This window comes from Mytilus trossulus, chromosome 9 (genome assembly GCF_036588685.1).
Source record: "Mytilus trossulus isolate FHL-02 chromosome 9, PNRI_Mtr1.1.1.hap1, whole genome shotgun sequence".
In the NCBI taxonomy this organism is placed as follows: Eukaryota; Metazoa; Mollusca; class Bivalvia; order Mytilida; family Mytilidae; genus Mytilus; species Mytilus trossulus.
The window spans coordinates 47,246,989-47,271,476 of NC_086381.1; the positions used below are offsets into that span (position 1 = coordinate 47,246,989).

General features: G+C 29.7%; 1 protein-coding gene across 1 annotated transcript in view; it reads right to left on the reverse strand.

The window, feature by feature from the left end:
- Nucleotides 1–279: 279 nt before the first annotated feature.
- The window catches only part of LOC134683030 (plastin-3-like), a 31,058-nt gene continuing 6,849 nt past the window's right edge, over nt 280–24,488 (reverse strand). Inside the window, exons 2-13 of the mRNA XM_063542043.1 lie at nt 17,850–18,008; nt 16,331–16,500; nt 14,909–15,004; nt 13,903–14,113; nt 12,747–12,932; nt 11,952–12,026; nt 8,276–8,483; nt 7,396–7,572; nt 6,555–6,656; nt 5,385–5,494; nt 4,575–4,718; nt 280–3,816 (exon numbers count right to left, since the gene is read on the reverse strand). Of these exons, the coding sequence (XP_063398113.1) occupies nt 3,649–3,816; nt 4,575–4,718; nt 5,385–5,494; nt 6,555–6,656; nt 7,396–7,572; nt 8,276–8,483; nt 11,952–12,026; nt 12,747–12,932; nt 13,903–14,113; nt 14,909–15,004; nt 16,331–16,500; nt 17,850–18,008 (1,806 nt within the window). The 3' untranslated portion in view covers nt 280–3,648. The remainder of the gene's footprint in view (nt 3,817–4,574; nt 4,719–5,384; nt 5,495–6,554; nt 6,657–7,395; nt 7,573–8,275; nt 8,484–11,951; nt 12,027–12,746; nt 12,933–13,902; nt 14,114–14,908; nt 15,005–16,330; nt 16,501–17,849; nt 18,009–24,488) is intronic.

Consider the following 24,488-nt stretch of genomic DNA (forward strand, 5'->3'; position numbering starts at 1 on the left):
AAACAGACAAATAATAGTACAGAAGATACAACATAGAAAACTAGACTAAGCAACACAAACCCCTCCAACAAAACTTGCAACTCTTCCTCCATTGTTGTTAATTGTGAATTTAGCAAGATTTTTTTTATATTGACCACCAATATACCTAAGAATAGAAACATAGCGTCAATATACATAAAAACAGTAACAACGCCTCCGATACGTAAAATAACCTTTGATCGTTTTATCCAATGAAAACAGTAGAATGCTACACCGTATGTAATTTAATAATATAAACAATAATATTGATATGTTTATTTAAGAAATCTATCATTCATACAAATATGTTTATACCAGGTTTTAGCAGAATTTGTTGGAATTAATTTATTAAGCATCAAGCTCTCACCATAAACATATATACAAATCCTCAAAAATTAGCCAAAAATATATATAATATAGAATATACATAAAATGCTGTGCAAATAACAGACAATAGTATCAACAAATTAGCATTCCAAAAAAACAATATGGAATAAATAAAAAAAAAGAAATGATAGAAACAATGGTAAACTTAATATAAAAATGATAAAAATAATTATTATAATCTGATATTGTAAAAATCTAGCTCCAAAAATGTTTCATGTTTTCTTCCTTTATATAAAGAATCTTTTTACTGTGAATACATTTGTTTTTTTAAGATCATTCATTTTTGTGGGTTGGGGTAAAGTTCATTTCCTTGGATTTTTAAATTCATGGTTTTATAAATAATCTGAATGAAAACCTACAAGAAATATGTGTTTTGTTGAACACTTTAATTTTTTCTTCTCCTCAACCGACAAAAGTGAGTAGCCTAAATAAATAATCCAGTCTTATATAAATTATTATAAAATGATACACCATAATACCAACAAAAGCCTTTAAATTTGTGACCTTTCAAATATTTCACGGTCTATTTTTTTTATCATTGGAGAAAATAATCAAAGTATAAGAACTTTGCATATTGCTTCATTTAACATATTAATTTTAGTAATATTATTTCATACTACATTAAAAATATAAAATATCCTGCTCTGTAAGCCAAGACGAAGTTTAAAAAAAAGCAGTACCTATATTTATTATTGCTGTACCAGATATTACATATACATGTCACACATATACATTTTCTCCAAGTTATATACATTGTAATAGAATTCGTACTTAAAAACAAAGTTACCGTAACCAAGTAGTTCTTTTAAACAAAATGATTTTGAACTATTACACCAGAGGCCGGAAACTAATGATTTTACAAACCTTGAAAAACTTGTTAAATGGAAGAAATTAAAAAAGACTTGGTGAAAATTACTTCTTGTTTCCACCTATTACACATTCAATATCTACCAGCCAATAGTTGGGCCTTAACATTCAATAGTATTGAGGCCAAAATTGGTGTTTTTCTGTGAGATCGCTATTCTAGATTTCTTTAACAAATGGGGACTTATGTAGGATAGATAAACAAACTTTTAACATATACTACAAAATGACTAACAAACAAGATTGAAATTTTGATTTATCATAATTCCTAGCAGTTTTAACAAAAATTACACTAAAAAATTGTTGTATATATTTCTACCAGACATCTAAGCGTTCTGCTTAAGCTTTTGAATACTGACCAGCAAAGGCACCAAAAAAAAATCTATTTGAACAAACAAAAATAATTATTGCCATTTTTTTTAATATTATTGTATAGATCTATAAACAAATTCAGAAATTTCTTTGCATTTAGGTTTTAGTCAGTTAGTTATATTTACAAAGCATAAACAGTGCATGCTGAAAAATAATAAATTTAGATATTTTCAGAGACATTATAGAGACACGCCAAAATAAGATTATATTGACCTTATTTGAAATGACCTATAAAATAAACTTGTAGCTATCACAGATTACTTATTTAACTTTCGCACAGCTTCATATGAGACATAACATTTCTTGTAAATAGCTTTATTTATTTTTGGCTATAAAACTGAAAACATGCATATATGGTCCCTTTGTAATTCAATTGGTCCAGCTTAACTAGTGATTTAAACAATGCACTTGGAAGACATTGAAAAACTGTTTCATTTAAACACACATGTGAGCCTGCTCAGAGAGATAGACAAACATTCTTCTTTCAGATAAAAGTAATATTTCAAGGATTAGAAAATCAAGTTCTGTGTAAGAATCAATTCTATATGTTGAAATGAAACAGCCCTCAACACAAATATTTGATCATTTGTAAATATCACTTGGTTATGGAAAATTATACAATAATCTTATACATGTATATACATGGTCCCTTTATCATACATAGTTAAAAACTTAACATAAAACATTCAAAAATTTATGCCAGGAATGCATTGGTTATTGGTCAAACTCATTTAAAAATCTAAAAAATAACGTCTGGAACAAACGTAAACAGTTTAGCAGTGGTCAATTCATACAAAATTCAATGGACACACTAGTCACATCTTTATAAAACAAACTCTGCAAGCAAACTAAATCTTTTCCTTTTTAGTGATTCAAAATGATAGGTACTCTTTATCTGGTACAAATGGTCCAAACCCATGCAATGTCATGAATGTAAAAATTGGTCCAAACCTATACCATTAGCTAACTCATACATGTATCCATTTGATACAAATTGTACACATAATTATCATGCATATGGCAGGTTGCTGAGGAATGTAAAACTATCATATATATGTAAAAGTTAAATGGTTCAATTGTGAATGCTCTGCACCAATAAATAAAAATACTGTTTGAAATATTATACCATGCATGGTCAGGTATGCAAAAGTATGGAAACTTATCATTTATTTTTTTCACATTTCACTTGAATACACTAATGTAAAAATCTGGTCATGATTGTTCAATTATCACATTTGGAAAACTATACATTAAAATTTAATATTGTTGACCTGATATGACATGATTAAAGGGACATAACTTTGAAGGTCAAACTCTCCTCCAATTTTGTTTAGGAACCATATTTAAGCCCAATGTCATATCAAGTGAACAATACAAATTTTGCACTAAAATCTAATCCTTCAAGCTATACTGAATATCATATCTAAATTTACTATCAATATAGTCCTTGATTCTAGTCTAATATGGCAAATATTTTTAGCTTCTTCTACGGTCAATTTTATCAAAATGATACAAAAAGATTTTGAACGAGATCTAGCTTAATGACACAAGAATATTTCTCGTTAATAATATATCCAAAAGAACAAGAATTCTTCCTTTAAAGTCTCTAAAAAAATTGTTGTTGAAAACATTGTATAAATATATTCTTAGAAAAATCTAATTATAATTTCCAATAATTTACCCCTGTTTATCAGTAGTCATATAAATAAGCTCCACTTTATATACAATAAAATTCTTTTTTCATTCTAAATTTTTCAGCAGAAGCGCAACATACATAGATAAAACTTGATTTGTTACTTCCCCTTTTTAAAAATATAAGACAGCAGTTATCAATGTCTGTCAAAATTTTACGTGAATAAATTTTGGCGGAAGCAAAGCAGTTTGATTTTGACCATCCCATCCCACATTTTTCTCCTCACTCACATCCTCAACAAATGATTAAAATACTGATATCATGTGTTATTAATGAATTAAATTAGCATAAAAGTTTGATCAGATGAAAGTTCTTCAATCTTCTTGTGGCTTGTTCACCTGCAAGTCTTTGAACATCAGACATGCAAAAATTGTCATCACCATTTTTGGTTTAACTTCAACAATGTCCTCAGGAAGAGCATACACTTTTGCTCCAATTTTCCTTGCCATAGAAATAGCATATTTAGCATTTGACAATCGTTCCTGCAAAGTAAAGGATTTGTATTAATGCAATATTTTATTTTTATTAATCTAATTATATTATAATAAAATAACATTACATGGAAGTTTCATTCGATTCAGTAGTTTTGAATGGCTGTCAAAGGACATTCCAAACATTACAATGTATTTCCGTTTGAAATGCAACATCTGTGCCAACATTAAAACAATACATAACACTAAAATAGATGAAGGACAAAACACTTGATTTAACACGTAAAATTAATGTTTGTAATATAATAATGCAATTATAAGAGTTTTTTTTATTTATTTCATTGGGGCGTAAAAGTATTATACATGTGCACATTTTTAGCACAGAGAATGTTCTTCTGTATAAAATTACAAAAATTGGCAAGCAATTCTTAAATAAACTATTTCAAATTATTTTTGAAATAAGTCATCACTGATAGCTTTGTGATTTTTGTTGGTATAGCTGTACGTTTACGGGACATTTTGTTTCTGTGTAATCATCTATGAAATTTTCATTTTTTTAATTACCTCCCTTTACTTGCATTTTTAATTATTCACATTTTGTATATATAAAAATATAATTGTTAAATATATCACAGGCCTAACTTTTTCTAAATGAGCTACAAGGTAACTCTTAGAAATGCCATGTTGAAGGCATAACAAGACATAAATATATTTAAAAGGAAAAAGTTTCAGACAATAACAACATTCCAACTGATCTTTATCTGAATGAAGTTGATATATTGAGATATAACTAGATGTAGTTGACCTACCTCTTCATTTGAACAATCTTTGACTAAATCAAAGTTGACCATATTTCTTTTGATGCAATCAATTAAATCTAATATGGCTCTGCTGTCATTGAGAGATGAATCTTGGAATGAGCGTAATGAGGTTTTCTTTCCACCTTCCTTCAACTGAAATCAGGCAACGTAAATATAGTAAACAATATTAAACATCTATCATATATAATGAATGATTCAGAATTCTGAATACCCAGCACATTTCTGTTAAAAATGTTTATTCTGTGTAGTAAGTGTGTAAAAGGTTATCAAAATAAAACTAACAAGTATAATTATGTTCATGTACCTGTGCCAAGAAGAAACTTTATCAGTTGTTGTATTTTGTTATCCCTAATTTTGTGTGCATTTTTTATATACAAGTTTAAAGAATTTTAATTGATTGATTGATTGGTGTAAAACACCATATTCAGCACTGTTGGCTATTAAGTGGCCCAGATTTTAAAGGTGGAGGAAGTCTTGAGTTGCTTTATTACTGTCTCATTGACTAAATATATAATTCATGCTTCTTTTTCATATTTTGCAATTCAAATTAATGTTTTCTACAAACAATTGAGGTCTCTTATATCTAATGTTAATAAATACAAAGCCATTGACTGGTGTTTTCCTACATCAGAGAAATAGAAAATGAATTTTCCATTGTAGTAAAATTAAGTATATTGGGTATCCGTCCATGACACAAGATCCATACATTGCACAGCAAAAAAACAGCACAAAAAATAGTAAAATAACAGTGTCAATATTGTTGCTCTTCATCTCAAGGTGACAGTGAGTCTTACTAACCTTTCCATTGGCCCATTCTGTAATAGCCTTGTCATTGATTGGTGAATCACTGCCAGATATCTTAGTTAACAGTGATAATGTGTATCCTCTCATCAACTGCCATACCAGAGCTAAACAGAAAACATGTAAACATTTAAATTCAGTTACCATTCAGAAACACTTTAACTATGTAGACAATGCATGAAGTTTTATTCAACCAAAAAAAAAATGAAAAAAAGTTTGTTTTGATACAAAATCTTGATTTTTAAAAGTTACTAAATCTATTTCTTTGCATTCCGTTATATCATTTAGGGGTTTTTCCCTTGCAATGTATATTTTCCCGGGTTAAGTGTTTGCACGAACGGTTTCGAATGATGGTATATAGACATGTGTGTGGGTCTGTTTGATTAATGTGACTTTTGTTACAAAGTTAGAAAGGACGTGTTATAATATATTCCAGTTTGCGTTAGCTTTCCCTCCCTCCCCCTCCATCTAGAAGTAGCTTTGTACATTTGGTGCTTATGTAATTATATAACATGTTGACATTGTTACATATGTTTGATCTTTATTTTTTTTTGTTTGACTCGTTGATTATATAAAATTCATGTGATCTTTGTAACGAACGCACAACCTTATTTCTTGTTAGTTGTTTATTTTAGTTAGATCAGAAAATATTTATTTCAGTACAAATGAAATGAGGTAGAAAATAAGAGATGTGATTTTGGTCTTAAAACTGGAGTTTAGAAAGCTGACAAAGTTGACATATATCTTAACACTAAATCTGTTGGATGTTCACTGATTGATACTCTAGTCTTGGAGAACATGAATTATTTATTAATTGTAATTGGATTTGAACTACATTTCAGTATCTGTGAGTACTCTTGATACTGGTGCATTGTGTCTATTACTTTTATGTTAGTTGCTTTTGTGCCTCTGTTTACTTCTGATCCTTTGAGTTAAGCCAATTGCAACTGATTAATACAGTTTATTCTTATGTGTCTGTCCCAAATCAGGAGCTTGTAAGCCAGTAATTGTCTTTGGTTCTAGTTTGTAATATTTGTTTTTTTGTAAATTGTTTTGTTATAAGTTAGCCCATATATAACTTCCTGCAACACATCTCCTTATACATTTCAGATTGTATAGATATTTCACGGATTTCCCTGGTACACAAACATAACACTATGATCTTACCTAATGTAAGTGTTTCATTTCCCTCAAGAATATCTTGACCACCAATTCCAACCAGTGAAAACTTGCATTGTTTTCCTAATTCTACTGCATAGTTGCAATTCTCTGAAATAAAAATATAAAATTAATTCTGATATCAAATGATATGAACAAAAAAATGAATTATATTTTCATTTTGAACACACAAATTTTTCATAACTACGCATTTAAATTTCCCTCCTCAAATATTTCATTATATTTCAAAACAGATTATTTTTTCCAAATCTTCCTTGTTATAAAAATATTGAGAAACTTTGTACTATGGGAGACAACTCTTACACATATATACATTAACCCTTCCCACTATTCAAGAAAGACTTCGAGTCATTATTCCAGGTATATCTTTGCTTTAATCTATTACGGTAAATTCAGAAATCGTTGAGAGATTTTTATTCGTGTGAATTTGGCGAGTATCGCAAAAGTATGAGCTATTTTCCGGAAATTACAATACTAAATCTTGCCTTCTTGTCCAATCTTTGAATACAGCAAATAATTAAACTCCCAATTACACAATAAATTATAGAAGGGGTTGGATTGAACTATGCTACATTTGGATGAAAAACAGCAACAAAAGGGAAGTTCCCTTTACCTAGGAATATGTCAAGGTATGTGTAAAGAATTATCATCATGATGTAAAACAACTTATTCCGTCTTTTCCATTGTTTTTTTTTATATATATCCCTTTCAGAAAAAGAATAACATTTGAATGCAATTAGACATTTCTGTCTTTAACATTCTTTTTCAAATGTCCACTAGAATATATATGCAGCTCTTTATGAGAACCAACTTCTTCTAACAGCCATACCTAATTTTTCAAAATTAACTCTCATCTTGTTAAATTTCTTGACAACTTTGTTCCAGTCCACACATCCTGGTTTGATATGGTCATACAGTTGGAAAATAACATGTCCATCTTTCAGGTCATTGTACAGGTATGATACAAAGGGATTGACACCCATACTGTTCATCCAGTTTCTGTATGCTGAAAGTAAAAAAAATTAAAATTAAAATTGAGAATGGAAATGGGGAATGTGTCAAAGAGACAACAACCCGACCAAATAAAAAAACAACAGCAGTTGTTAAAATTAGTCTTTTATTGCCATTTATAGCTACAATTTTCCACTTATGCAAATATTCATTACAACATACAGTTTCTATTAATGGAAGCAGTGATCTACCCTTAAAGTTATCACTATTGTTCTCGGTCTACTTTGGTTGGTGGCGGTTGAATGCAGAATTTGGATCACAGTTACTTGATTTGATATTCAAATTATGTTAGTAACAAAAATACCTATCTAATTTTTATTTGAATAAAAGAAAAGATTTTATGTTCATCTTACATTTTCATGTTTTTATATTTAGAAACATTTTACATTTTCTAGCTATTTTGATTAAAAAGTTAATCACATTTTCTGGTTTTTATATTTAGAAATATTTTCACATTTTTCTGGTTTATATATATTTAACATATTTTCCCATTTTTTCTAGATTTTATATTTAGAAATTTGTTGATCAATAAAACATAAAAGAATAAATTAACTTGAAAAAAAAAACACCCATCTTGATTGTACACATGGATAAAACTACTTCTGAAGATCTTTTAAATGCCATTCTTTATTCATACAAATCAACCCAAACACATGTAGAATTATCTAACTATACTATAAGTATCTTACTATACTTACTTTTCTCTTCTCTTGTTTCTTCAATTTCCACAAATTCAATGTCTTCTGGAGGCACTAGAGCTGGATATGTGTTGAATAAGTTAGCAACAAAAGCCAGATTCAATTTAACGTTGCCAGTAACAACATCTTTAGGTCCAACAAAACTACGACATCCAATCTTGTCAGCTTCACACAACATAGCTTCAGCTCTCATCGTATCATCATTCTCCTGTTTATATGTATAACAAGTCAATAAATGAAGACCGAAATTTACCTCACAGATATAACCATAATATCAATTGGAATTATTTGACATAAACAATTTATATTTTGTAAATCATTTTATTTTTCCAGATAGATTTTTTTTCATGTTCAGTCATTTGCATCCTTTTTCACTGTGGCTTTGAGTGAAGAAGGGCTGTTGAAACCCCTATCTGATTAAAATAGATTCTGTATCCAGCCTTGTGAAAATGTGTACGCTAAAATTCAATTGGCTGATATATTAACCACAACAGTAAACAGAATAGATTGTTGTCAGATCTGTGTATCTCAGCATGGATCCATGTAAAATGATGTACAAGTAGATTTTTTTTTATAATTCTTCCTCTTTTGTCTGTTTTCTAATATAACAATATTTAAGATATAAAGCTCTACTGGAAAAATAGCATTTAAAATTAAACTTGCTACTGTGATTTTTTTTTTATAATTCTTCCTTTTTTGTTTGTTTTCTAATACAGTACATTCCGGTTATTTGCATAGCCTATTTGTCAGACGAAATTATGCAATAAAGCGAAGTATGCTTATATCCGAAATGACAAATTACAGAGTCAAATGACATCGAAAGTGCAGATCAGCAAAGAAGAAAGATGTACGTCCATAGTCCACTTACAACATAATGAATGCTTATTTATTCTAATAAAAGTTATTTGTCTACTGTCATACATTTTATTTCATTGTGTATTCTTTCAATAAAGTTTATAAACACATTTTGTTTTAGTTTATTTATGTACCGACTTTTCCTTTACCTGAGATACGATAATAAAATTGTTCTAAAAATAGATTTGTTTCCATGACCCGGATGTACAAATTAAATTGTTACGCTTTGTTTAAAACAAACTGTTTAACAATACTACACAGTTTATAATCATTGTAAACAATAATTGTGTAATGAACTGCCTTTGATATTCAGTATTTACCAATTACACAGTGATGTGACACTGTTACTTTAACACCGCTAGTTTCGTTTATGCAAAGCAGTTAACAGGTGATGGGGCCATGCACGGGTTATTTGCTGGACACGAGTGTTGAAAGTTAGAAAATATAATAATCAGAAGTAAATTTTCTTTTAGAAAAATATTAACCAGTTGCTTCGCAGGGCGCAGCATTATACGACCCAGATGTAGAACCCTGAACAGATGGGAAAAGTATGGACACAACTTTTAAGTTTGATACAGCTTTAAATGTGGATTGCGATTAAATAGTTGACACAACATAGGTTTATGTCACATTATGATTTGGACCCACCCTTAATGTAAACAAATTTGAAAACTGGACCAAAAATTAAGAATCTACATACACAGTTAGATTTGGAATATCAAAGAACCCCATTTATTCAATTTTTGATGAAATCAAACCCCGATTTGGACCAACTTGAAAACTGGGCCAATAATTAAAAATCTAAGTACATTTTTAGATTCAGCATATTAAAGAACCCCAAGGATTCAATTTTTGTCAAAATCAAACAAAGTTTAAGTTTGGACCCTTTGGACCTTAATGTAAACCAATTTGAAAACGGGACCAAAAATTAAGAATCTACATACACAGTTAGATTTGGCATATCAAAGAACCCCATTTATTCAATTTTTGATGAAATCAAAAACGTTTAATTTTGGACCCCGATTTGGGCCAACTTGAAAACTGGGCCAATAATAAAAAATCTAAGTTCATTTTTAGATTCAGCATATCAAAGAACCCCAAGGATTCAATTTTTGTTAAAATCAAACTAAGTTTAATTTTGGACCCTTTGGACCTTAATGTAGACCAATTTGAAAACGGGACCAAAAGTTAAGAATCTACATACACAGTTAGATTCGGCATATCAAAGAACCCCAATTATTCAATTTTGATGAAATCAAACAAAGTTTAATTTTGGACCCTTTGGGCCCCTTTTTCCTAATCTGTTGGGACCAAAACTCCCAAAATCAATACCAACTTTACTTTTATGGTCATTAACCTTGTGTTTAAATTTCATAGATTTCTATTTACTTATACTAACGTTATGGTGCGAAAACCAAGAAAAATGCTTATTTGGGTCCCTTTTTGGCCCCTAATTCCTAAACTGTTGGGACCTAAACTCCCAAAATCAATACCAATCTTCCTTTTGTGGTTATAAACATTATGTTTAAATTTCATTGATTTCTATTTACTTAAACTAAAGTTATTGTGCGAAAACCCAGAATAATGCTTATTTGGGCCCTTTTTTGACCCCTAATTCCTAAACTGTTAAAACCAAAACTCCCAAAATCAATCCCAACCTTTCTTTTGTGGTCATCAACCTTGTGTCAAAATTTCATAGATTTCTATTAACTTAAACTAAAGTTATAGTGCGAAAACCAAGAAAATGCTTATTTGGGCCCTTTTTGGCCCCTAATTCCTAAAATGTTGGGACCAAAACTCCCAAAATCAATACCAACCTTCCTTTTATGGTCATAAACCTTGTGTTAAAATTTCATAGATTTCTATTCACTTTTACTAAAGTTAGAGTGCGAAAACTAAAAGTATTCGGACGACGACGACGACGACGACGACGACGACGACGACGACGCCAACGTGATAGCAATATACGACGAAAATTTTTTCAAAAATTTGCGGTCGTATAAAAAGGAAAGATTGATGTATAAAATTCTTCAACCATATATAAATGCCCTGTAATATTTAACATAAATCTAGATCACCCAAGCTGAATTACGAAATTACACATTGGATAATGATCGATAATTAGCAGGCGTTAATGTTTTAAAAATTCACCCAAAATATAATCTATGAACAATGTTTGAAATCCAATCAATAATTAACACCTTTTGAGATAGAAGATCATAGAATGGTTGTGTTTTTACAACAATCAGCTGATTGACATTTTTATGACCTCGAGGCTTAAAATAGAATATGGGAAACTTTACCTGTGGACACATCGAGGCCTTTTCTATAATCATATAAACACGAAAGATACTGTTTTAAAACTTTATTTGAATAACACACAAGTTAATGTGAAATAATAATGAAAATTATGAAGAAAAATATACTTACCAAATTGCCGTTTCCGGTCAAAAATCTCGTCAGTTTTAACTGAGCATATCTAGCTGGCGATTATTTTCTATGCAATAAACCGAAATGCCACTTGTAAGGCTATGCATATAACCGGACAATTTAACATTAGGTGAATGGGAAATGGTTTTGTGCAGGAGAAAAGTATGCAATTAACCGAATTATGCTATTAAGCGGTATGCAATTAAGTGGAATCGACTGTATAACAATATTTAAGATATAAAGCTCTAGTGGAAAAAGAGCATTTAAAATTAAACTTGCTACTGTGATTTTAACCCTAAGGAAACATAACATTCTTAAATGTTTGCCTACTCATATAAACCCAAAAATAAATAATAAGTTATAAACAAAGTTGAACATGAACTTGACTTACACTCATTGGAGCTAAGGATACTCCACTGTCTTTTGGTGAAATCTGGTTCAACAAATGACTGTATGCCTCGGAATCCTGAGAAAAAATAAGGATACATGTATGGGTGATTTAATTATGATCTAAAATATAACTTGATTGTGTTATAACTGTGTTTGAATTTTGCTATCAGTTTAATACGTTCTTCTCTAACAGACTCGTGACCATTTGAAGGTTCATACATTGTATAGACAAATCAGTCCTATTCATAAACTCTGTCTGCAGTCTATCAAGACCTAACAAATTTTTTCAGTATAAATTGATCAGCTCAGATAAATGAACCCTCAAAATGTACTGAAAAGACCTCAAGTAAATACAAGAGAGACAAAACAGTACTTAATTTAGACAGAAGACAAACCAGTTAGATTTCAAAAGTGCAGCATTTTCCTTGATTATACCATTTTGTAAGTGACCGAACAGCTATTTCTGTTCAAAGTCTAAACTACCAGTTATGAAAAAACTTGACATTCTATTTCTAATTTCAAATGTTGTTGAGGTGACCACTTTTTAAATATCTTTTACATAAGAAAATGCCTGTACCAAGTCAGGAATATGGCAGTTGTTATCCATTCGTTTGATGTGTTTGAGCTTGTGATTTTACTTTTTTTATATTTGTATGATCATATGGCTATTTTAATTAAAATCTAAATATAAATGCCAAAATTGCTGATGTGCTGTCTCCATGACATTTCCATTTACAAAAGCATAACTTTTCTATGTAATATATGATAATGTGGTCAAAATTGAAACATTACATACCTTGATATCTCCCCCAAAGTTTGCAATCTGTCTGTTAATGCCAGCATTTCTGAGATGATAATTAACCCATCGGATTAGGATTTGTTCTGGGGACAATTTCAGAAGATCAGCCTGTTCTTCACCATCCTCCAACAGTAATACAAGTCCTGGGTGATTCATCAAGTTGATATCACTCAACAAACCAATCTGTGGAACAAATAAATGATAATAAATTTTTAACTTCTTGTATTGAAAAATATTTTTAACGTTTTTGTTATAAGGAAAGTTTTTTGAAGTAAATTTTTGTATGACATGTGGAATACTTTAAATAATGGATTTTATTGCACTGTGTAACATAGGCCTCATTTTCTATATTGATATTGTAGCCCGTGTAATATAAGCCAACTATGTTTTTTAAATCTGGTTGGATGTGCTCCTCATTAGCAGGAGGAAGATACAGAAAAGAAGAAGTATGTTGAAAAATCACAATAACTTTTAATATCTCAGATTTGTTTACATTTTTAAGCATTCAAAATAAGGAATGAATGCTAAAACTTTTGAATTTTTAAATATTGTCTGCTATTTTTTTGGTTATACATGTATTTGTATTCTTGCTGAGATAGAAGTGTTTGTATAAAGACAGAATAACTGTTATGCTGTAAGTAGAAGCTGAGCATTTTCAAAGGTAACTTATGTTAACAAAATAAACAATGAATTTGTATCCACAATATATATCTGCAACATTATAGACTAATAGATGTATGAAAGTCTTTCCTAACAATATTAACAATGATGTTACTTTGCTGAAAGCAGAAGAAATGTGTCCATGCTCATACTTTTTGACTTCCATCAAATCACAAAATTACATCAGTTATTCTATGTATTTTGTAATGTACTCTGATACATAATGGAACAATTTCTGTAATCATAATCATTTTAAGTGGTACTTTATCAATAGGCAGTTGATTTAGCTAAATAAATTGTAAACAATTATTGGTTGCAAATTTTTACTGATTGAACAATTCTACAAATGTATTTGTACTTTGAATAACTCACTAAATATTAAAATTGTACCCAAAACTCCTTTTGTTTATATCATTGTGTATGCTTATCTAAATTCCTTTAAGAGAGAAAAATATTTGTTAATCAATCAATATAGGGTCCATAAAAACTTTACCTTAATGACTTGCCACAAGAGACCAAGCACCAAATGTTGTTTGCCGTCCATCAAATCTTGGGCACCAATATTGACAATATTACATCCTATAGAACTAGCAGAGTTTAAGGCTAACACATGGTTCTCGTGCATTTTGTACACACTTATTTTGTCATCTAAGTTGATTGTTCTTTCATCTATGGTGTCTGGGACTGAGCAATTGATCAATTTACTGTAAAGACAAATATTTTATTATACTGTGGATTCATTATTATTCGTTGGATACCAATTTTCGTGGTTTTCATGGGTACTGGTGATCCATGAATTCATATGATCAATGAATATCATATGTTTAGTAGGCTATACATACAGATATTGTCAAAACCATGAAATCAAATATCCACAAATATGCAAGTTTTCAGCAATCCACGAAATTTAATACCCACGAAAATAAATGAATCCACAGTATCTAGTTTTCAATAAAATCATGATGGTATAAATTCTTAACCATGCTTATTATTTGCTTGTGCCAACCTTATCAGATGAATTGAATTATATCTATGAATTCATGGCAACAGAACATACTGAATTTTAAGTGAATGCTCAAACTGTAAATATGTTTTGTAATATACTTTGGAAACAGAAATCAATGCCTTGATAAAATGATTGATAGGTGCAGCAAATATGACATTCATATTCAATATAAAATGTTAATGCCATATGGATAAAACATTGCTTTGTAAAGGCCTAACCCACAAAGTCATAATTTTATGGCAATAGCTCACAAGCTGACAGTACACATGGTACATGCAGTATGCAAGAAGATATATTGTACAAACAGCTCACTTTATAAATTCTTTTACACCAAGATTAAGAACCATAGAGGCGTAGAGGTAGCAATGTCAATTTAAAAGTCTTCCGTTTGACCAATCCATGAAATGAATACATGCAATAATGGACTGGAGGCAAGTATTTCACAATAGGTTCAAATGTGTGTCTTATCTTATAAATAAAAAAAATATCATACCATATTAAAATACCATTTCTGACACATTTATATAAATCATCTGTTTCTGGGTCTATTGGTAAAAGATTTTTACAGTCAGGATCCTCTTTCAAATTTCTGAAATATAAAAAAAAGTTTATATAAATCTTACAAGTGTTTTACACAACCAGTTGTATTATTAATGAAATGGTGAACCAGTTGTGATGAAACTAACTTGAACATCATATAAAATCATATTGAATTTTGAAATATGTAATGCTAACTATATAAGTAAGCAAAAGGAAAATATGTCCCAAAAGACATTAATTTTGTTGTTTTATGTGTAGAAAACTTGCAATAGTTTTACTGTTGAACTAACTAAGTTTAAATAATTTGTGTAATGAGGAAAAGTTTTTTTTTATGTTTTATAAAGATAGTTTGCTATTTCACAGACCAAGAAGCAGTTTTCAAGAGAAATTGTATTCAAAAAGGGTTTTTAATCTTCTGGTTATGATTACAAATGAATTGGTGTTTCCTGCTAAGATATAATATATGTTCTTTAAGTAATAAAAACATGATAAATGTATTTTTTATGTGTGTTTTACATGTCTCTCATAACTCTTTTTTATAGGGGCTCTTTTATAAATTGATCTGTTATTTTCATATCAAATATATCAAGAAGCAAGACTCTTATAAAGTATTTGTTGTCGTTGCATTTTATTGATTAATTAATGCTGACATTTAAAATGTGGGGTTGCTGGACTGTATTGTGATGCAATTGTCCAAATATTTGAGGACCTAAAAACTATATGGCAGTAGGATCAAAAGGAAAATGTAAAAATCATCGGAAAAAATCAAATATGCTTCCAATATTTATAAAGTACAAAGAACAGAGAAAAAATCTGTTCCTCAAGTTAAAATGAAAGGATTTAAATAGCTTATTGTATGTAATCATTACATAAAAAAACAAACTTTTTGATATCAAATAAAAGTTAACAATTTATGGAAGATTTACACCTACAGTTTAACCTCATTTAATTCAGTATAATGTTGTCTTCCTGTTCGGCTTAATATGACAAGACAAACATGATCAACAGGATATAAACACAAACACAAACTCACATTTCAGTCAGTAGTATTTGTATCTAAGTCTCACCATTTTAACCTTTTATACAAGTGAGCAAATATAACGTTTTTTTTTCAATTTGACTCTCTACAACACTTTTTACAACATAAAATTCATTCATGGGTATACTTTTTAAAGTTGAATACAATAAACAATATTTTTATATCTAAGATTCACAGATGTTACTGTGCTCTAGGTCTTTATTATTTTTCAGAGAATATTCATCTTCTTCTTATTATTGAAATCAACCTATAGCTAATAATATAAGAGCATCTGATTCTTTATTTCCTGTATGACTGTGACTGGAACCTGTATATCAATAAATCTAAACTGGTTACCTATTAATCCATTCTGCGAATGCTGTTGTTTCTGCTTTCTTCACAGTATGTGTTGTGCCTTCTACAGAAGCATGGGAAGTACCACCATGTGTTTCAATGTCTTTTCTTGTTACTACTTGTTTCTTGTATTTAATTCCAAAATCTTTTTCTCTTCTTAACTTGGCATATAACTGAATAGATATAATGAACATGATGAACTAGGCTGAATATTTTGTGTAATTTTTAAAACTCAATACTGTAAATTCAGAAATTATTGCATGCATTTATTACTCGGGATTTATTATTGCGATTTTTACAAGAATGGACAAAAATGTGAGTTTAGTTGTTGCAATTGTCGTTAAAACTGCAATCATTTCTATTTTTCAGTTATCAGAATGCAAGTTTTTATTATTGGGATACCCATCCAGTCCCATTATTTGCAATAATAAAAACCATGCAATAACTTCTGAATTTACAGTATTTGAATCCATAGTATATTGATCAGACTTATATCTTTTCAATCATTTTATAGTTTAGTGTTTCATTTTCAAATTAGAGTTGTTTCCCTTAGTGGTAATTTTGTTCATTTTAAACATTTTCATTGTTTATAATGCCTTCTACAATTCACCACTATGATCTAGTATGGATCTTCTATCAGGTTTTCTTGCACCACATGTTTAAGTAAACTCATCATAGATACCAGGACAGAATTTAGTATGTATACGCCAGACTAAACTGGGCTAGTCAAAATCAGTCTGTTTTCCTTCATGCAAGCTGGAAATAACTGCAACTCCAATCATGTACATGATGAATGACATCAGTAGAAGCTATTTATGGAAAACATATTTTCATTGTATGAAAGGTTCAAGAACATTGTTTTCCAGAAGATGATTGTGACACATATTGTATTCAAAGGTGATGGTGCAAGGATGCCTTATTCAATAATAGCTGTGTTTGCCAAAATCAATTTGCCAAATCCTACAGTTATTTTACAGTTTTAGGCTGAATCAGTGTTCATAACTAGAGTCTTGCATTTCTATGATGGTGAATGCGTACAAAAGAACTACATTTGTCAATTATTCTGACAATACAAGAGAATTCTTTTCTTTTTTTAAAAAGTTTTTTTCTGTTTCTAAAAGTTTATCTCTGAGTTCTATTATATTGATCATGTTGAGGCACAAAATATTTTTTACATAAGATAATACATTTACTTTATTTCAGGTTTACACCATGAAGCCACCAGAGTATATATGTCATGTATGTACAATGTACAAAATATATACGGAAATATATGCATTGTTTTTTTGAATATATGTGAAGATATGTAGAGCAGGATCTGCTTATTTTTCCAGAGCACCTGAGAGGTTCCTGTTGCTTAGTCTTTAGTTTCTATGTTGTGTCTTATGTACTAATATTTGTCTGTTTCTCTTTTTTTTTAGTCATGGCCTTGTCAGTTTGTTTTTGATCTATGAGTTTGAATGTCCCTCTGGTATCTTTAGCCCCTCTATTAAGGAGATTATTGCTGATACATTGTACTTACGTTCTGGAATTCATCAATGTCCAGTTTTCCATCCTTAATCTTTGAGTCGTACTGATTGATCAGGTCTCTTACTTCATACCCAGGTAGCTTCATTCCAACCAGTTCTAAGGCAGACTGTAGTTCTGATGCTTCAATGAAACCACTGTGGTCATTGTCCATCTGTAAAACAAACATGGAAAATGAAAACATTAAATTTAAATGAAATCGTTTGAAATGTTATTTTTGATTGGATTACGCTCACCAATTTTAATGGCATCTGTAAATTGATGCTATGAAAAATATGCACAAGCTCAGACAACATTTGACAGATTTTAAATGTACGATTTAATGTTGTTTTCTGTCAGTTTCATTAGAATGGAGATAACAATATTGAATTTTAAGCTCCGACGGCATCAATTGGGGATTTGATGGTCGCAAATACCTGTTTACTGGCTACCCTAACGTGTCGCCAGTAAACTTTATTTAATACCATCAAATCACCAATTGATGCCCTTGAAACTTAAAATACAATACAATTATCTCCTAATTTGTGTACATGTATGCTGTTTTTTTCCTTTGGGTTCATATTGAGAGTTTGTCATGATACGATAAGTTGGAAACATGAAATATTTCCAGGAATTCTTTGGATTTTTTATTTTAAGCTAGGAACATCAACTTCATGTTTATGTATGAAAGGTTGATTCACTTTTTCCTAAAAATGAATTCATTAAACAGATACCAATAATTTCAAGATCATTTTAATGAACTGCTCTTGGGGGGAAAAACCTGAGAAATCTTCACTGCATGTTAACAATCACCTGACCAACAAAGCAGTTTATTAATGTAGTTGAGTATGACAACGCAAATGCCAGACAGTTTGTAATTATCATTTCTTCCGTGCATGTTTGAGGTAAACCACAATCAAGATTTCATTGTTCCAATTATGTAACTGTTTTAATTAAAATGTTCATTTTGTTTACAACAAAAACATAAGTGTATTGGTATATTCTTTAAAAAAAAGATTGATAGACTAAATTGAAGACTTCATTAAAACAAAGACAATTTAAACAACATGGCCAATAATAAAAGCATTTGAAAAACTTGTATGGAGAAGGGGATTGGTTGCATTTACATTCTAATTTTCATCATTTTAACCTGGTATTTATTATTTTTGCTGCAAGTGACAAGTCATAAATTTCAGTAGTTCCTGTTTGCATATATATGCAACTGCTCATTCTTATGAGGGACAATTGTGCAATGTTTGTGCATACATGTACATGTATGCCATTGAATACATTTACAAGATATTTTTCATTTTAATTTATTTACGGTCACCTTATCAAATAAAACCTTGAATAAATGTACTATCAATATTTATTTATAGTTATGTATTTAAAAAGTTGGTCAGATACATGTAGATAATCAGGTTATCCCTTCAAGCCTTAAACTACATCCTTGTACTGAGAAAAGATATATATATATATTTAGCTGGTTTTCTCTGGATTTTGTGTAAATGAAGGTCACAATCTGGAGGTTGATTAAAATGTTATTTACGACACATAATAGTCTAATTAATGCATTTGTAAGACATTTCAACAATTTTGTGTTATTTTTAAAGATTTCTATTCACCATAAAAAATGTAAACAAAATTATTTTTTCTTAATCATGGCTCAAATATAATGCAACTCTTTTAAATTGATATTTATCTTTGCATACTTCATATTTATGTTCTACTTCTCCATTTAAACATTGCATGTTCATTCAGAACTTTAAATAAGTTTTTCAACTTTTACAGAAAATTTAAATCCAGAATTGAAATAAATATTCTAGTAAAATTGACGAGGTCAGCATTTTTCCTAACACCTGTATATTTGCATTTTTTTCACAGGTAAATATTTCCCTATCACAAACCCTCCCTTTAAATCAGACCATCAAAATATTTAGTTTATTAAATAGACTTGTGGATTTATTTGAGCAGATTGTTTTATCTTCACCAAATATATGTATGCAATAAATATTGACACTGGGGTCATATGTAAACATAATAAAAACTTTAAGGATAGATAAAATTCTCAACAACTTTGTCAGTCTGAAACGGACATCCCTTATAAATTGATAAATGATATATTTGACCAGGGCAGGGGCCACCGATAGTATTCATAAGCTAGGGTAAAGTATTAAAGTTCCAAATTGACCGTTAACATCAGGGGAATAACTGTTGTATATTCACACACATGAACAGACACTAATAGTGACTAAAAGTCTGAAGATCCAAAAATGACCTGCATTGTTATTATAAAATCTGACATAACTAAACATCACAATAATTAAATATTGTAATTGGTAATAATAATACATGTAGCATTATATTAAGATTTTTGTATGAAGTAATTTAAAAGTCTAGTCATTATATCTCTTAGAAATATTAAAGAAAGAATATGGTCAGGAGTACATTTACTGTAGCTCTAAAAGTGTATTTTTCCAAAACAAAAATTCTATAAAAACAATTGACAATCACAAGAAGATCAACAAGGAGCAAAACTGCAAAAAGTCACGAAACACCTCAGTAGCCTAGCAGTATAAAATTGAAAAGAATTCTTTACTACACATGTATCTTGTTTAACCATAATTCCCCTGTATAGATCTATCAGATGTGTAAATTGAGGAATGTTCATAAAACCAAGGTTAATCTGATCATGCAACCCTTAAGCTTTTTTCCATAAAGTACAATTTATTTACTTTTAAAGTTCAAGTACTGTCTTTTTCCAAAGCGTTTATTTATCACTTTTTAATCACTGGATGTCATTTGAAAAGGGAAACCCCAAGTTATATTTTAACCTCAAACAGGTGTGTAAACTTCACAATCCAGTTGAGTCAGTTAAAAAAAAAATCAAAACATAACTAGTTATGGCCCTTGAATTCCATTGGACTTAAAAATCAATAGCACTGATGACCTAGTTCTAAGATTTGTGGATCAATACCCAGTAGATTTTTATCTTCTGTCTACTGGTGTACTGAGGTAGCTTATGTCCCAATACACTCCTACTACCAAAATACAGGTATTCATATTACCAAATAAGGTAAAAAATCTGCCACTATTTGTTGTTGACTTATGAAGAGGTGATTTCACACTAGATAAATCTGACAAATTTAATGACAATCGGTAATACACAGTCATAAATACTTCGTTAACTGTCATTCATACCAATTAAATCATACAATCATATGATTATATCAAAATAATGTAACATTAATCATTAAAATTAGGTAATCGTTTTGTTTTCTTTCTATGTACAAATTATCACCTATTGTAATTGTCACAATGGGTTACTTTCAATTCATTTCATTAACCAGTAAAAACTCCTTATAAAGTAAAAATGATGTTACATACATCTGAATAATGATGTACATGTACTTGTTAAATTACTTATGGTTTAAATCTACAGGAAACTAAAATGTAACTATAAAACCGTTTAAAACTGCCTACTACGTAAAATCATGAGGAATTTAAAAAGTTATATTTTAAAAATAAATTCATATAACATTATAACCGGGAAGGTTGTTTTATTTACAAGGAAAGTTAATCTGAAACTATTAGATTATTATCACAAAACCTTCCTGATCAAATATTTCTGGAATTGCATTTTACTTCAATAGTATCACATCAAATAACTTTGTTACATTACAAATACATGAAATAACGGATATACAGGTCATGTTTGCTTTCCTTAATGTTTTTAGTCAAGTCAAATTTTCAAAAAATTTACCAGGCAGACAGGAAGAAAAACACCAATAACAATAAAATACCAAACAAAAACTTAACAATTTAATCCTATTTAACATCAAAATTATTTTTATTCAATAAATACTTATTGATAAATAAATAGAATATGTCTATTTTGAACCAAATACAAATTATGGAGATACACATATCATGCATCAAATATAAAATTAAGAATCCTATTTCTCTGCTTGTTCTAGATATTTTTGCCTATTACGAAAAAACACAAATAACTCAAATTAGAACCTCATTACACAGTGTTAAAACTTTTAGAAAACGTACATCTAAATAAAAAATGTGCGTCATAAAAGACCTTGACAAAAATTTACAACTGACGTACTGATTGGAAATATTTCTCACTTTTAAGTTTATTTAAATTTGAATGATAAATTAAACTCTACAATACAGTATGCAAGATTTATTATAACCATTTTTCAAATTTCCAAAACATGTGGTGCACATTTTTTTTTAATAAAATTTCGAGTTCTTCTGGTACACTTTTGAAATTCAGATTACCTGACCCAGTGTTTTACTTTGAACATGCATATATGTTCAACATTAAAGCAAAATGTTATGTTAATATCTGGACTCAACAATCTTAATTTTATAATTTAACATACACCAGATATTCATTTAATTGGGAAAACAAGAACTATTAAATCTTTTAATTTCATATTTGACCACAAAAATTCATAACAAAACTTTCTAGGATAGAACAATGTTGAGCATAAGGGCCCAAATCCAGTCTATACTCATTTTTGCCAAATTTCAAAATACATTCATTTATATGTATTGTGATGTCCCAGCATGTACCAGTATAACATACATGTACTAGTAAGATACAAACTGGATTAAGCTTAATGTCATTATAACAATATAATATTTATATTAATGACTATATAATAAGATAACAAGAACTTATCCCTAAATTTGTAACTGTCTGCTTCAAGACTTTCATAGTCAACTAATCTTTTAAAATCATTTATTTTCAGTAAAATCCTAATGCTATTAAAAGCTTAATTTGTATTTGTATCATTCAAATGATATTTTCTTTCCATTGTCAGCTCTAACATGTTGAATCGTCAGACCTGGCATGTTTTCTTTTCCCTTTTCACTTAATAGCATAAAGCCTTTAATTGATGAATACTTAATATGACTGAAGTAATTATTCACATTTCTTAAGAAGTTGCCTTTTAACCTTACAATTTGTAAAGATGCTGTGTGGCACCACAACTAAGCAAATTAGTGAATCCAGAGTTCGCGAAAAGTGTCAGTTCTCTGGATTTCACCTCCAAAATTTGGCATAGGACTGACAGAATTTTAGTATTTTTCAATAAATTAATAGTGAGGACCATGCAGCAGATTTTCTTCAAAGACCACCAGGGGAAAAAAGATTTCGCGAAGTCTGTGAACCTAATACAGGATTGATTGATTGTCAGGGTTAATTCTAATGACAGACTTATTTTCAGGGGATGAAGCCAGAGTGCATGGAGAGAACCACAGATCCAATTTGGAAGTTCAAACTCGAAACATAAGTGTTGACAGGCTAGCATTATACAGAAGATAAACTGCTGAGGTCCATTTAAAAATGAGGAAGCTAATTACCAGTACTTTAGTTTACACACCTATCAAAAATCCCCCCCCCCCCCAAAAAAAAAAGTTTCATCCTGTCTTCTTAATTTGATTATCAAACTTGATCAATATCATTAAGATTTTGTTAAACTTCCAAACTGTGTCAAGCCTCACTCGTCATTCATCTTCCAATTAACCAATTTATCTCCTTAAAAGGGTAAAGAAGAGTATAAGTATATGAAGATGAATCATTTACTGAAAGTCACTTTTTCCAAAATTAAAAATCCCTTTGGACTTTTTGTACTCATTTATAAGGAAATGTCCTTAAAAAGATTTTTTTTCATATACATGTCTATATTAAGTCATTACAAACCTTGAAATTACTCAGGATTCTAAAGTTAACAAGTACATGTAATCAGAAGTAAATACAACAGTCTTATTGGATTATTTAAGCTTGTATCAATTTCACATTTTGGTTTTATTAGTTAAGAAGGAAGGAATATTAGTATGCCTCTTGCATGGTTATATAAAACTTCTTAATTACTCTTATATATATATATATATATGAATGTAGGATTTTTGTACTTATGTAGCATGTGATTTTTTAAAAATATATATCCGTTTTCAAGTACACGATTTTACACTTTATTCTCATGATCTTAAGACAATTAACAATTGTACTTTGATGTCAAATAGAGGAAATATTACATAAGGACGTTAAAAAGCAGGATGTTTTTTCAATTGTTAGTCGATTTTTTAATAAAATTTGTAAGAAAAGGCATTATTAAGAATTTAAAACAAATGAGACATTTAGGCCAAAAATTGTAATTAATGTGAAATAAATTGAAGAAAAGATGTAACAGCTGCCTCTAATATCAAACATAATGTATCAAGATTTGCTCTGTTCATTTAATATGTTGATGGAAAAGGGTTCCAACTCAAAACACTACAGATGAAGGCCTTAGGGACAGAAGGCAAAGACATAATAGTGGGTCTCATTGGGGTCTAAGCGTGACGCGGGATTGCTTAGGTACATAGTGTAAGCGAGATACAGGAATCTGACAAAACATTAAGCCCAAACCTTTATAGTGGGGAACTGTGGGTATATACATGTAATTAATAAGGAGATCTCATTTGATAATTTTCATAAGCATATGAATGTAAATGAAGGTACAGAATGTACATCAGTCAAAAACACTAATGCAGTTCCTGACTTCGTTGGAACAGTCAATTCTTAGACTCTCATGGTGGTATTAAACTATTTGTCAAATATCATTTATATCTTAATCCTCAACTTTTTTCCTAC